Consider the following 13,389-nt stretch of genomic DNA (forward strand, 5'->3'; position numbering starts at 1 on the left):
TATTGGAATGTATTTGGAAATACACTTATAAAGTATTGGCATGTATTTCAAAATACTAAATTATACTGACTCAGGTATTAACCCAGGTATTTGAAAATAGTAATTGAAATAAGTATTTAAAAATACTTTCAAATAGTAGGCTATTTGTAGGATATTATTTGATACGGGACATACTTTAAAAAAACAATCAAATACACATTTGAACTCCGGTCTGATGTGTGTCAATAAATCAATCAAATTGTATTTGTCACATGCTTCGTAAACAACAGGTGTAGACTAACAGTGTAATGCTTACTTACAGGCCCTACCCAACAATACAGAGAGAAAATAGAAAAATAATAACAAGGAAAAAAATACACAGTGAGTAACAATAACTTGGATATATACAGGGGTTACCAGTACCGAGTCGATGTGCAGGGTAGGTAGATATGTAGGGGTAAAGTGACTAGGCAACAGGATAGATAAGTAGTAACAGCAGCTTATGTGACGCGTCAAAAAAGTTGGTAAATGCAGCTGGTAAATGCAGATAGATAGCTATTTAGTTAAATATTAAGCAGTCTTATAGCTTGGCGGTAGAAGCTGTTCAGGGTCCTGTTGGTTCCAGACCTGGTGCACTGGTACCGCTTGCCATGCAGTAGCAGAGAGAACAGTCTATGACTTGGCTGGCTGCAGTCTTAGGGCCTTCCTCTGACATCACCTTGCAGTTGGATGCCCAGCAGTTGCCATACCAGGTGGTGATGCAACCAGTCAAGATGCTGTCAATGGTGCAGCTGTAGCACACTCTGTGTGTGTGTGTGTGTGTGTGTGTGTTATAGGGAATGTAACTTTACTCCCAAAGAAAGGTTGGTTTGCCAGCACTCACTGCTGTTCCAAGGAAATTCCAACTATCTGTCCCCTTATGTCGATCTCAGTTTATACCTTCTCTCGCTCTCTCTCTCACACCGCCATCCAAACGCCAATGTGGTATGACAGGATTTGAATTACATGGGTGTCCAGAACATATCACTGCCTGCTGATAATGTCAAATCACTGCCTGCTAGTCTTAATACGTCACTTTCTTGTGAGTAATTCACCAATTGTGATAAATCCTAACAAAGCTGCAACAATGAACAGATTCAAATTCAATCTTTAAAAATCTAAATGAAGTTTAAAAATGTTAAGTGCACAATATGACTTAAAAAAAAAAAAAATTCTAAGAGTTTAAGATAAACTTGCACCAGGACTACAGTGTGTGAGTAAACGCATTAAAAAAGTTAATATTTAAGTATGAATGCCACACAAGTGTTGACTCTCTGTCTCACACACACAAACACAGAGAGAGAGAGAGAAAGAGAGAGAGCGAGAAAGATGTCATGTGCAGTCCTGTACCCAGTGTAAAGCTGGAGGTATCAGAGTTCGCTCACCCTTTCCCTCATCATTTTCGCTTTCTTTCCGGAGTGAGTCCAGACCTGCGCAACTGTAATTATCTGTATTCTCTGACCGGGAGAGGATGGTGTCCTCGCTCCAGGCGATGTGGATGTTCAAGGATGGGGTGATTCTGTTCTGCACACCGTTCCTCCTCCTCCCACTACCTCTGCTGATCGGAACCACGGTATGCGCCAAAGTTGTCGAATAGACTTATTCCAGGGGTCCCTACCTCCTTTTGACCTCATCTAGAACTACTCTTTCTATACAAAGAGTAGGCTATCTGAATGATGATTTCAAATATTTCACTTGCAGCCAACTAGTAGTCTATCGTCTTGTTAGATATTTCATAAATTAAATCAGAATTATTTTGTGCATCTGACGCATGCTGATTTTGGCATAAACATGTATTGCTATAGTTCTAATTTCCCCACGCACACACTGGCGTAGCACCCAAGGGGTGGGGGACATTGGGGTCCCCCTTGGAGGTCGGGCCCCGATAGCATATGAACACGTCAAAAAAAATATGTATTTTTAATTAATTAATTTGCTTTAACTGCAAACATTTTCTCTCAGACTCATAATAATAACAATTATAATTTATTCAGCTTCTATAGTGCTTTTCATTACAGAAATAATCTCAAAGTCTTGAAAATAAAAATAAACAATCAAATTAAAGATGTAGTTACAGAACAGAGAGTAGGTCTGGACTACAACAATTGTCACCTAGAGTTGAACGTTTTGGGTGTTTCAAGCCTCCAAAAGATGGGGAGACCGTCAAGGGGGATCCACATAGCTTGAGCAGAGGGAGGGGGTTTGTCAACAAGGGAAGATGACCAGGTCCTCCAGTGGCAGGCAGCACAGTTCTCTCCATTCAAGGTGTTTCACCGGCGCCTCGCCATCACCGCCGTCTGATTGCGGCTTCTCCATAGCCATTGACTCGGTCTTGTACGAGATGAACGTCGTTGTATTCTGGAAATTCCGAAAATGGAAATTCCGCTCTTTAACATGCTGACCCAACTGGCTCCGCGCTTGCGTCTGTGTGCCTCCTCATGCGCATATTGATTTTTGTCTATCCCCACCAGACATGACACAGGTTAAAATACTAAAATCAAGACGCGAAAGACACGCACACCTATTTAGGCGAGGTGCTTGCTAGCGGAGTGGAATGCTTAAAAACATTAAGGAGAGCCATACACTCTAGGAGCTCAGATGGAAAAATGTGATGTCTAACGTTTCAACAGACACACTGTCTTCATCAGGGTATAATGACAAACACTGCGGGGTGACTCATTTATATAGTGTCAAGACACACACTGTAATCATGTCCGGGTGTGGCCTGATATCATTGGTTAATTCTCATATATTAAAATAGCTTACAAAAAACATAAATGGATAGTCTGATCATAGATACAATTTGGCTACATAAGCCTACAAACATTTACAACAGCAAAATCACAAGAATCACAAGAATGGCTTCAGATCAAAGTCTAAGTTGAGACCGAAGGGAGCAAGGGTTTTTAAATTAAAGATCCAAGCAGCCTCTCGTTTTAACAATACATTGTCGAGGTCACCCCCTCTCCCAGGGAGGGTGACATGTTCGATGCCAATATAACGTAGAGACGAAATAGAGTTATTTGCTTCCAAAAAGTGGGCCGCAACTGGGTAAGTTTTTGCACTTAATGGTGCTACAAAGCTCCGAGATGCGTACTTTTAATTCATGCTTTGTTTTACCCACATAATTTTTACCACAAGGACAAGTTATAAGATAAATAACTGCTTTAGTGGAGCACGTTATAACACCTTTGATTGGGATCTGTTTCCCTGTTTGGGTGTGAAGGATCTACATGTATAAGTGCCATTGCATTGAGCACAGCCATTACACTTGTAGTTTCCATCCAATAGGGGCGCAAATACACGTTGTGCAGGGATATCATGGGGTGGTAAATCAGAGTTTACCAATTGATCTCTGAGGTTTCTGCCCCGCGAGAATACGACCAAGGGAAGGTCCGAAAACACATTACCGATACTATCATCGGATTTTAGAATGTGCCAATGTTTGTGAACGATTCCCTTCATTTATTCAGAGCACTTTGAATAGCGGGTAGTTAGAACGCAAGAATGTTTCTTTTTGCGAGACTGACCTTGAAAGAGGTCATGTCTCAATTTGTATAGAATTTTCTCAATTGCAGTATTAATCTGACCATTTCTGTACCCAGTGCTGATGAACCATGATAACTATCCGTCAGTGTTGATATAGTCGGTGATTCCCAGAAGTATCCATTGAGATATGTAGAATCTGAAAAAACATCCCAGATGCCACACTGATTGACCGGGTAACCCTGGCAACTGGATCTCATGGGTCTCCACAGCATGTGCCATCCCTATGTAACTAAAGTAGAAGGCCCAGCTGGACCCTTTAAATCTAAATATTAATATACCAGAAAAATACACATAGCAAAGACTTTTGGTTTCGGAGAGAGTGTGTTATTGACACCTGACCATGCTTTTTCCTGCTGTGCTGACAGACCGTAGACCAATTGTAGGTATTACTCCCACTTAGTAATCTACTCTTGTGAGAGTGACATAATGCCTGACCTGCCCCAGGAGGTCTTATATTCTTGTAAGCTCAGTGTTTCAGTGCCAAGGCATTGAAGACTAAGGAAACATTTCCTCATCACACCATAGGGTGTTGAAGTTCAAGTTTACATTACTTGAGATTCACAAATTCACATCACAGATCAATATTGATACAATGGCACTATCAGACACACAGAACACCGTGTTTTCATGGGTGTGTGGGTGTTTGTCCTTTTGACCTCTTGGATATTTGGGTTCTCTGTACATCTATGTGCATCTAAATCATGTATTGTAAATGTGTGTGCTGCAGGAGGCAGGCTGTGCCTATGTGATAGCCCTGATGGCAGTGTACTGGTGTACTGAGGTACTGCCGCTGGCTGTGACTGCTCTCCTGCCCGCTGTCCTCTTCCCTTTGTTTGGCATCATGGAGTCCAAGCAGGTACGCTTCCCTCACACACGCACAAACACACATGCTCACACTCAAAGACAATCTCTCACGTGTGTGTATCAGGTGTGTATGCAGTACCTGAAGGACACCAACATGCTGTTTGTTGGCGGGCTAATGATGGCTGTTGCCGTGGAGAAGTGGAATCTTCACAAGCGCATCGCCCTCAGAGTTCTACTCGTTGTGGGGATGCGGCCTGCCCTGTGAGTAGCAAATCACAGGTGTCTGTCTATCAGTTGTTCAAGTATCAAATAAAGATTGTCAGCCCACTGAGCTAAAGCCTAGCATGCTTTCCTCCTTCTCCACTTCCTATTTTCTTTTCTGACTCTGAAACACCCTCCCCTCCTCCGCTGTCCCCACCAGTCTGATGCTAGGGTTCATGGGTGTGACAGCCTTCCTGTCTATGTGGATCAGTAACACAGCCACCACAGCTATGATGGTCCCCATTGTCCAGGCCGTCCTGGAGCAGCTCAACGGCCCACGAAAGGGGGAGAACCCCCTGCCCACCCCTCAGAGCCAGGAGAATGGTACGACTCCTGAGGAAAATCTGGAGAACAGTTCGACCCCACAGGACACACTTATGATCCAGGACAATCGCATCCCACTGGAGAAACTAGCCTCAGAAGATAAACTGGACTCCCCAGACAAACCAGTTCCTCAGGACAACTCTCTGACTGATGGGAAGCCAGGTGAGGTGCAGGGCACTGGGCTGGGGGCAGAGGCCAGGGCAGGGGTCTGGGGTCTGGGTGAGGCTGGAGCACTGCTTTTTCACCAACACACCATAACACAGTTAAATGGCGATTTCAGACAATTATAGACATAGGCTAAATGTCTGTAGGCAACAGGAAAACTATATTCTGCCTAGTTTGTCCGTGACCTCTTGGTAGTCCTGATTCCCAAACATCTCTAATATACAGTATAGTGCTATTTTCTCCTCCTTCCTCTCTGTATACAGTGATGGTGTCCATGGTCTTGAAGGAAGGGACTGAAGCAGAGGAGCAGGTTGGGGAGGAAGAGGAGGAGAAGGAGAGGATGAAGATGTGTAAAGGCCTGACGTTGTGTGTGTGTTACGCTGCCAGCATCGGCGGCACTGCCACTCTAACTGGCACCGGACCCAACCTTGTCCTCACAGGGCAGATGAGCCAGTATGTACCACACACACACACACACACACACAGACACACACACATATGTACCTCTCACAGACACACACCTCACATATGTTAGTGCATGTACAGTATATCCCGTCGCTATAAACATAGATATGGGGGTCAGAACATATCATGTTGATCAACTGACATTTGATGTTTTACATTTCTGAGAAGTTATGTTGTTAATAGAAGCCCACTGTCAGACTCTTCCCTCAGAACGGTGACGTCATTAACTTTGCCTCATGGTTCGCCTTTGCCTTCCCCACCATGCTGCTGATGCTGACGCTGGCCTGGCTCTGGCTCCAGCTCGTCTTCATCGGCTTCAAGTGAGTGACCTGGCCAGAGCATCACAGTGCATTATTTTAGCTCTAGTTTCTTCTCCCTCTCAGTTCAACCATGACATGATATCTGTAAAGGTTTGCATAAGCCAAATAGGGGTAATGTCTCTCTCACTCACTCTGCTTCTCATCTGACCTATTATTGTAAATCATCTCTCTCTCACTCAGTCTCTCTTTCTCTCACCCCTTTCTCTTTTCCTCCCCCACTCATTTCTCTCACCCCTGTCTCCCTGTCTCCCTGTCTCCCTGTCTCCCTGTCTCCCACTCCTCCTCTCCAGTCTGAAGCGTACATGGGGCTGTGGTGCTGTGCAGTCAGAGAAGGAGCTTGCGGCATATGATTTGATAAGTGAGGAGCATCGTCGTCTGGGGCCCATGTCTTATGGAGAGCTGAGTGTCCTGGGGCTCTTCATCCTGCTGGTGGTGCTTTGGTTCACACGAAGCCCAGGCTTCATCGATGGATGGGCAACCCACGTCTTCAATGCCAAAGCACCGTGTGTAACACACACCACAGTGAAATACTGTACACACCATACACACTCAACCACACAGACACACACACACACGCAAGTGGAAATATGCAGAAACATGCACAGGAACACAAGCCTGATCTGATCTGAAGGATAGGTGACCTGAGTTGTCTTTAGTCCCAGAACCTTCCATTAGACCAAATGTCAGGACACGGGGAACAGGATAAAACAAACACAGACGGACAAAATATGTCGTTCAGAGAGTAAACCATCTGTGTTGCATCAATACACGTGTTCTGAACTTTGACACACAGGAACACACACGTGTACACGTACACACACTCTCATCTGCACACACATACGCTGTAACCAGCACACAGAGTCCGGGAAACGTGATCTCACTAGTGAATGAGAGACAAAAGCACACTTCTTTATGACAAACAGATCGATGGGCAGGAGAGGCACACACTTCATTCTGAGCAATTCCACGGTAACGGAATTACGCTTTGACTCAGATTAACTTTCAAATGTATGCCAAACAAAAATAATTGATTTCAAAGACTACTTTGTACAATTTACACAGAAAATTTCACAAAAACCCATTTACTGGAAGACCTGTGCAGATGCACAGTTTGGTAACAGAATTACAGTAAACTCTCCCTCAGTGTTTTATGCGACCACCATTTCCAAAAACTTTTTGGCCGACCTCACCAAATTCACATAGAATGTGAGTTATAGATTTGTCATTCTACCGCTTCTTAGACTTCCTTTCAAAGAGATCTGTTCTATGTGTGCTATTTCTATGCTTCTCGTTCTGAAGTTACATTTTTGTCTTTTACGTTTGCTTTTGTACACCAACTTCAAAAAGCTGAAAATACAGTATTTTTGGATGTTGAAAATATATTTCACAGTGGTTTAGATGGTACAATGATTCTCTATACAAGACATTGTTTGTTTTGTCAAATAAACTGAGAAATGGTGGAGCGATTTCTGTATATTGCCCCTTTAAATGTCTGTTCCGAATTAAGACTCAAAGACTTCTGCAAAAAGAATGGGGTGTCAGCTATGACATGACACCTTGAATTAAAAAAAATAAAAAAATGGTTAATGAACTACAGTAGGTGACAATTTCAGTAACGGAATAACATCATGGGTACATGATCTGTACTATACAGGAATTCATAATTATGGATATAATTATATAACATTTTTGCAAATTTGGGTATTACTGACTTGCCTAGTTAAATAAAGGTCAAATGTTTAAATAAAAAAACAAAAATAGTTATCCTAGTGGTTAGAGTGTTGGGCCAGTAACCGAAAGGCTGCTGGATCGAATCCCCAAGCTGACTAGGTAAAAATCTGTCGTTCTGTCCCTGAGCAAGGCAATTAACCCACTGTTCCCCGGGCGCCAAAGATGTGGATGTCAATTATGGCAGCCCTTCGCACCTCTCTGATTCAGAGGCGTTGGGTTAATTGAGGAAGACACATTTCAGTTGAGTGCATTCAGTTGTACAAGTGACTAGGTATCCCCTTTCCCTATTATTCTACACACTGGCTTTGATTGTAATGAGCTCCGCCCCCAAACAAGACCACATTTGGTTGGACCAGACCAAATCTTGAAACAATCTAAACGTCTGTTTCACAAGTTTGGATATCACAGTACAACACAGTAGAGTCCAACAGTACATTATACTGTACTCTACGCTTGTGTGCTCTACTGTAGTGTACAGTACTTTTCTCTAGAATTCTATAATTGGTTCAGATCTGGTCCGGACAGGGAGGACTGACCAAATTTCAACACTTTTCAACATCCATGAACGTCTGGTGTCGGTCGGTACTCAGTGGGTTAGGATGCTTGATAAAGTAAATGGAAATAGGGTAGGTGGTAGGGTGTTATGGTAGGTGTCAGTAAGAGCCAGGAGAGGTGGCATTGCCTGGAGAGAGAGAGAACGGCAGAGAAACAGAGAGTGAGAGTGGGTAGGGGTTGTCGAGACTGTTTTCATAGTCTTGCTTTGACCACCAGATGACAGAAAGATAAAACAAATATGTAATGAGCTGAACAGGATAGGTAGTATAACATTTTTATATGCCTTCATTTCTCAAAAATATAGACTCTTAGCTTTCATTTGACACGCAATGTGACATGCTCCTATGAACTTTACATGTTGCTGCTCATGGGTCCTTTTACATGGAAATGCCCTTCTCTCTTATCTTGTCATGTGACCTGCCTAACACATAGGGCATATGTGACGTCTGTCAATTTATGAATGGGCACATCACCATGGAAACAGGCGTTGATTCTAACAGAATCCTGGATCAAACTGGGGCTAAGGTCATCAAAAATGCTCTGTCCTTTACGTCAATCACCTCTGTCATCACATTGCCATCGGGTAAGAATTAGTTAGTGTTCAAAATAGGATTGGAGGGCCCCTCCCCAGCCTCCCTCTGCACCTTTTCCCAACTCCTAACCCCTGTATTCCCCTACACTGCTGCCCCCTAACCCCACACAGTCTAACACCTAACCGCTAACTATCCTCTCCTAAACCCTCCACCTCTCCCTCTCCAGGTTTGTAACTGATGCCACAGTGGCGGTGTTTGTTGCCATGCTGCTGTTCGTCTTGCCCTCTGAGCCCCCCCGCTACCTCTGCTTCTGGAGAACACAGAGATTTGACACAGGTGATACACACAAAAAACAGAAATACCTTAGTTACATAAGTATTCAGACCCTTTGCTATGAGACTCGAAATTGAACTCAGGTACATCCTGTTTCCATTGATCATCCTTGAGATGTTCCTACAACTTGATTGGAGTCCACCTGTGGTACATTTGATTGATTGGGCTTGATTTGGAAAGGCACTGTCTATAAAAGGTCCCACAGTTGACAGTGCATGTCACAGCAAAAACCAAGCCATGAGGTCGAAGGAATTGTCCGTAAAACTCAGAGACAGGATTGTGTCGAGGCACATATCTGGGGGAGGGTACCAAAACATTTCTGCAGCATTGAAGGTCCCCAAGAACACAGTGCCCTCAATCATTCTTAAATGGGAGAAGTTTGGAACCACCAAGACTCTTCCTAGAGCCGGGCAAACTGAGCAATTGGGAGAGAAGGGCCTTGGTCAAAGAGGTGACCAAGAACCCGATGGTCACTCTGACAGAGCTCCAGAGTTCCTCTTTTGGAGATGGGAGACTTTCGAGGACAACCATCTCTGCAGTACTCTACCAATCAGGCCTTTATGGTAGCGTTTGGTTGATTTTTCCGTCTAATGAAAAGAAAGTAATAGAAAACAGCATCAGTAAGTGTCCCACAAGAGTGATGACTGCTCACCTCAAACTCTTGGAAAAGCACTTTGGGACTTCCCAATCCGTTTGACTGTGATCCTGGCTCAGTTGACATGCCGGTAAGTGAAATCATACAAATTATTGAGTTGTTATGTAACCGAATGCATTCACGGGTCACAACACAGGAGTTTTGGTTCCTGACTCAAAGGGAATACCTTGCATTTTTCCTCTGAGCATTAATGCTGTGTTCAAAACAACTGGAAACTCGGAAATCTCCACCTTCCCGACTTCAGTGTGTTTAAGACAACTGGGAACTCGGAAAGACATGAGCTCCGACTGTGAAAAACCTTTTTGAAACTCCAACTCGGAATTCCAACTCGGGAACTCTGGCCTCTTTTTAGAGCTCTGACTTTCCAACCTTAAGATCACTGACATCATGATTTGACCTTGAAAGCACCAAAAACACATGGTAGGCTATATCTGTGTGAAGCCAGATTCAGTGCTCTCGTCTGCATTAAAACCAAATATTGATCCAGGTTGGATATGACAGCAGAGATGAGGTGTGCACAGTCGTCCCAGACTTTGAGAAGCTCTGACGCAACATGCATCAAGCACACCCATCTCCTTAGTGGTGGGATAAGATACATTATGTCAGACTAATATTCAATTGACTGCCATAGCTGCAAATAAAGTAAACATTGGCTGTTAAGTATATTTCTTTTTTCACAGAGTTTAGGTTGCGAGAATTGTCAGATATCAAAATGGGGTCTGGGGCCAAAAAGTTTGTGAACCCTGCTGTAGACAATGCTTGACAATGCGTGTGTGCCTCCTCCCGTCAGAGCCCCAGCCCACCCGTGGCCCCGCCCCTGCCCTGCTGACCTGGCAGGTGACCCAGAGGAAGATGCCCTGGAGCATTGTACTGTTGCTAGGAGGAGGCTTCGCACTGGCTAAGGGCAGCGAGGTGTGTGTGTGTGTGTGTGTGTGTGTGTGTGTGTGTGTGTGTGTGTGTGTGTGTGTGTGTGTGTGTGTGTGTGTGTGTGTGTGTGTGTGTGTGTGTGTGTGTGTGTGTGTGTGTGTGTGTGTGTGTGTGTGTGTGTGTGTGTGTGTGTGTGTGTGTGTAAGCTTCAATATGTGTGTGTATCCATCTAGGTGTCTGGTCTGTCGCGGTGGCTGGGTGATCAGATGATGCCTCTCTGCTCCGTCCCTCCCTGGGCCATCGCTGTCATCCTCTGTCTCCTCATTGCCACCTTCACTGAGTGTGCCAGCAACGTGGCTACCGCTACACTCTTCCTGCCCATCCTCGCCTCCATGGTACAGACACAGTCTCTCTTTCTCCCCCTCCCTCTCACACAGACACTCCCTCTGCGCCCTCATTCTGGGATCAAGTTTCCTCTTGATGAAATTGGAATGTACTGAATAGAGTTGGTCAATAGGGAATCTGAGCCAGGCCTATCACTTAAGAGGTTCACACACACACACACACACACACACACACACACAGAGAGAGAGAGACTCTCTCGCTAATAGGTCACATTAGAGAGCAGACAGTGAGACTGTAGCAGCACTGTGTAGAGCTCTCAGATCTGTTGATTCAGTGAAGAGAAGCTTTGATAACTGATCCAGCACACAGAGCCACATGCATACACACTCTTATTCATCCTATTCACATCCACATTACAGGATAGTATTACTTGTGTATGTACCTGTGTTTGCTCATGTGCATGCATTCGTATGCATGTGTGTGTTGGTTAATATGTGTGTGTTCTATTGCAGTCCCAGTCCATAGGGTTGAACCCGCTGTATGTGATGGTACCCTGCACTCTTAGTGCATCCTTTGCCTTCATGCTGCCTGTGGCCACGCCTCCTAATGCCATCGTGTTCTCTTATGGATACCTGAAGGTGTCAGACATGGTGAGAGATAGGCTACCATAGGTACCTACTGTACTTATCAGACAGAGTCAAATCGGAGGGCCTCTATGGGGTTGCCACAGGGTTTAATTCTCTGGCCGACTCTTTTCTCTATATACATCAATGATGTTGCTCTTGCTGCTGGTGATTCTCTGATCCACCTCTGCACAGACGACACCATTCTGTATACTTCTGGCCCTTCTTTGGACACCGTGTTAACTATTTATTGCCTTACCTCCCTTATCTTACCTCATTTGCACACACTGTATATATACCTTTTTTATCTATTGTGTTATTGACTATGTTTGTTTATTCCATGTGTAACTCTGTGTTGTTGTTTATATCGCACTGCTTTGCTTTATCTTGGCCAGGTTGCAGTTGTAAATGAGAATTTGTTCTCAACTAGCCCACCTAGTTGATATACATATATTTCACCCTGCCTCCCAATCCGAAACCTTAATCTCCTCCTCACACCTTATTCATCCCCCATAACCTCCATCCCCTCAACCTACCACCACCTCAACTCTAACCCCCTCTCTCTCCTACAGGCTAAAATGGGTATAGTGATGAACATCATTGGGATCCTGTGCATCACTCTGGCCATTAACAGCTGGGGTAGAGCTATGTTCAACCTGGACACCTTCCCCTCCTGGGCCAACACCACCGCGAACATCACTACAGGAGGAGGAGGGGGGAAATGACCCCAAATATACCACCATACGCCCCTGTACTGCCATTTCACTGCTACCGATGCCAAAAGGGGATGAGGAAGGGGGAGTATTACCAAGAGACCACAGAAATTTCTCCAACAACACTACTAGCCTCGCTGGGGCAACAGAAGGCTGGCCATGAGAGCACTGTTATGGTCTGGTGAACACATGCGCGCGCACACACACACTGGGATAGTTTCCAGCTGTGCCATCACCGTACCGGTTTATTATCAGTGTATTTTCTACTGTTCGGGACTTATTCTTATATTATATTGTTATGACACTAGAGAGCCTTAGGGAACAGGGATGATAAATAACTTGCAAAGCCAAGACATGCTGTAATACTGTAACTTATATTGTTATTACTGACAATATTGTTATATCAATTTATATTCTATAATTGTATTATATTACAGGGATCATCAACATGGAGACTACAAATTGACTGCCCAAACAAATATAATATTTGAATAAAACATAATCATTGCAAACCTTGCTTACATTTGTATACGATCACACATATCGCTCTATTATCCGTGGGAATAATTTGGAACAGATTTTCCTAATTAAAATCTCTTGGAGCTGATTTTCTGGCATTTTCAGTCTTTTATGTCCAACAATCAAAAAAAGAGAATAATAAGTTTTGCACAGAACTTGGAGGCCAAATAAAATAATCTGCGGGCTGCCAGTTGGGGAACTCTGTTAGATTACATCAATTAGGATAAATTATTTTCAGTAAGTGTAATTAATTAGATATTTTGTATAGTTATCAATGTAAATGATTGACTTTTGTAAGAGTTTAGAGTTGTTTTTTCCATTCCAATAACAACCTATTATGGTTTTGTATATTGTACTGTATTTGTTTAGTTTTTTTGCTGAATAAAGTCTGTACTTTTGAGGTTGTGCTGATTACTGTTTGAGCAGATATGGTCCCTGGGACATGGTCTCTTTCTGTTGACCACAAAACATATTCTCTCACACTAGCCTATCAAACTATATACCATGCAGTACTACAACAGACACAAATATCATTTGGATAAGAATTCAGTTACTGTCTTGAAGGCAAACGCTTAAGCACAGTACTACAGAAGCCTGTTGTTGCCCCTC

General features: G+C 43.7%; 1 protein-coding gene across 4 annotated transcripts; it reads left to right on the top strand.

Annotated features, from left to right (window-relative positions):
* The first annotated feature begins 1,291 nt into the window (after nt 1-1,291).
* Nucleotides 1,292-13,180, top strand: LOC110533696 (solute carrier family 13 member 5). Of its 4 annotated transcripts, none has more exons than XM_021618154.2 (12): nt 1,294-1,591; nt 4,295-4,423; nt 4,496-4,632; nt 4,793-5,118; nt 5,385-5,574; nt 5,784-5,906; nt 6,197-6,409; nt 8,952-9,061; nt 10,504-10,625; nt 10,814-10,975; nt 11,438-11,575; nt 12,121-12,451. In XM_021618154.2, exons 1-12 carry the CDS (start codon nt 1,490-1,492, stop codon nt 12,271-12,273), a joined length of 1,905 nt encoding a protein of 634 aa, XP_021473829.2. In that variant the 5' UTR covers nt 1,294-1,489; the 3' UTR covers nt 12,274-12,451. The 4 variants fall into 4 exon arrangements, with proteins under 4 accessions (XP_021473828.2, XP_021473830.2, XP_021473829.2 ...); XM_036990104.1 differs by lacking the exon at nt 1,294-1,591 and adding an exon at nt 2,908-3,069; XM_021618153.2 differs by having other exon boundaries at nt 1,292-1,591; nt 4,295-4,632; nt 12,121-13,180.
* The last annotated feature ends 209 nt before the right edge of the window (nt 13,181-13,389 follow it).

The sequence above is a fragment of the Oncorhynchus mykiss genome, chromosome 10, assembly GCF_013265735.2.
Source record: "Oncorhynchus mykiss isolate Arlee chromosome 10, USDA_OmykA_1.1, whole genome shotgun sequence".
NCBI lineage: Eukaryota > Metazoa > Chordata > Actinopteri > Salmoniformes > Salmonidae > Oncorhynchus > Oncorhynchus mykiss.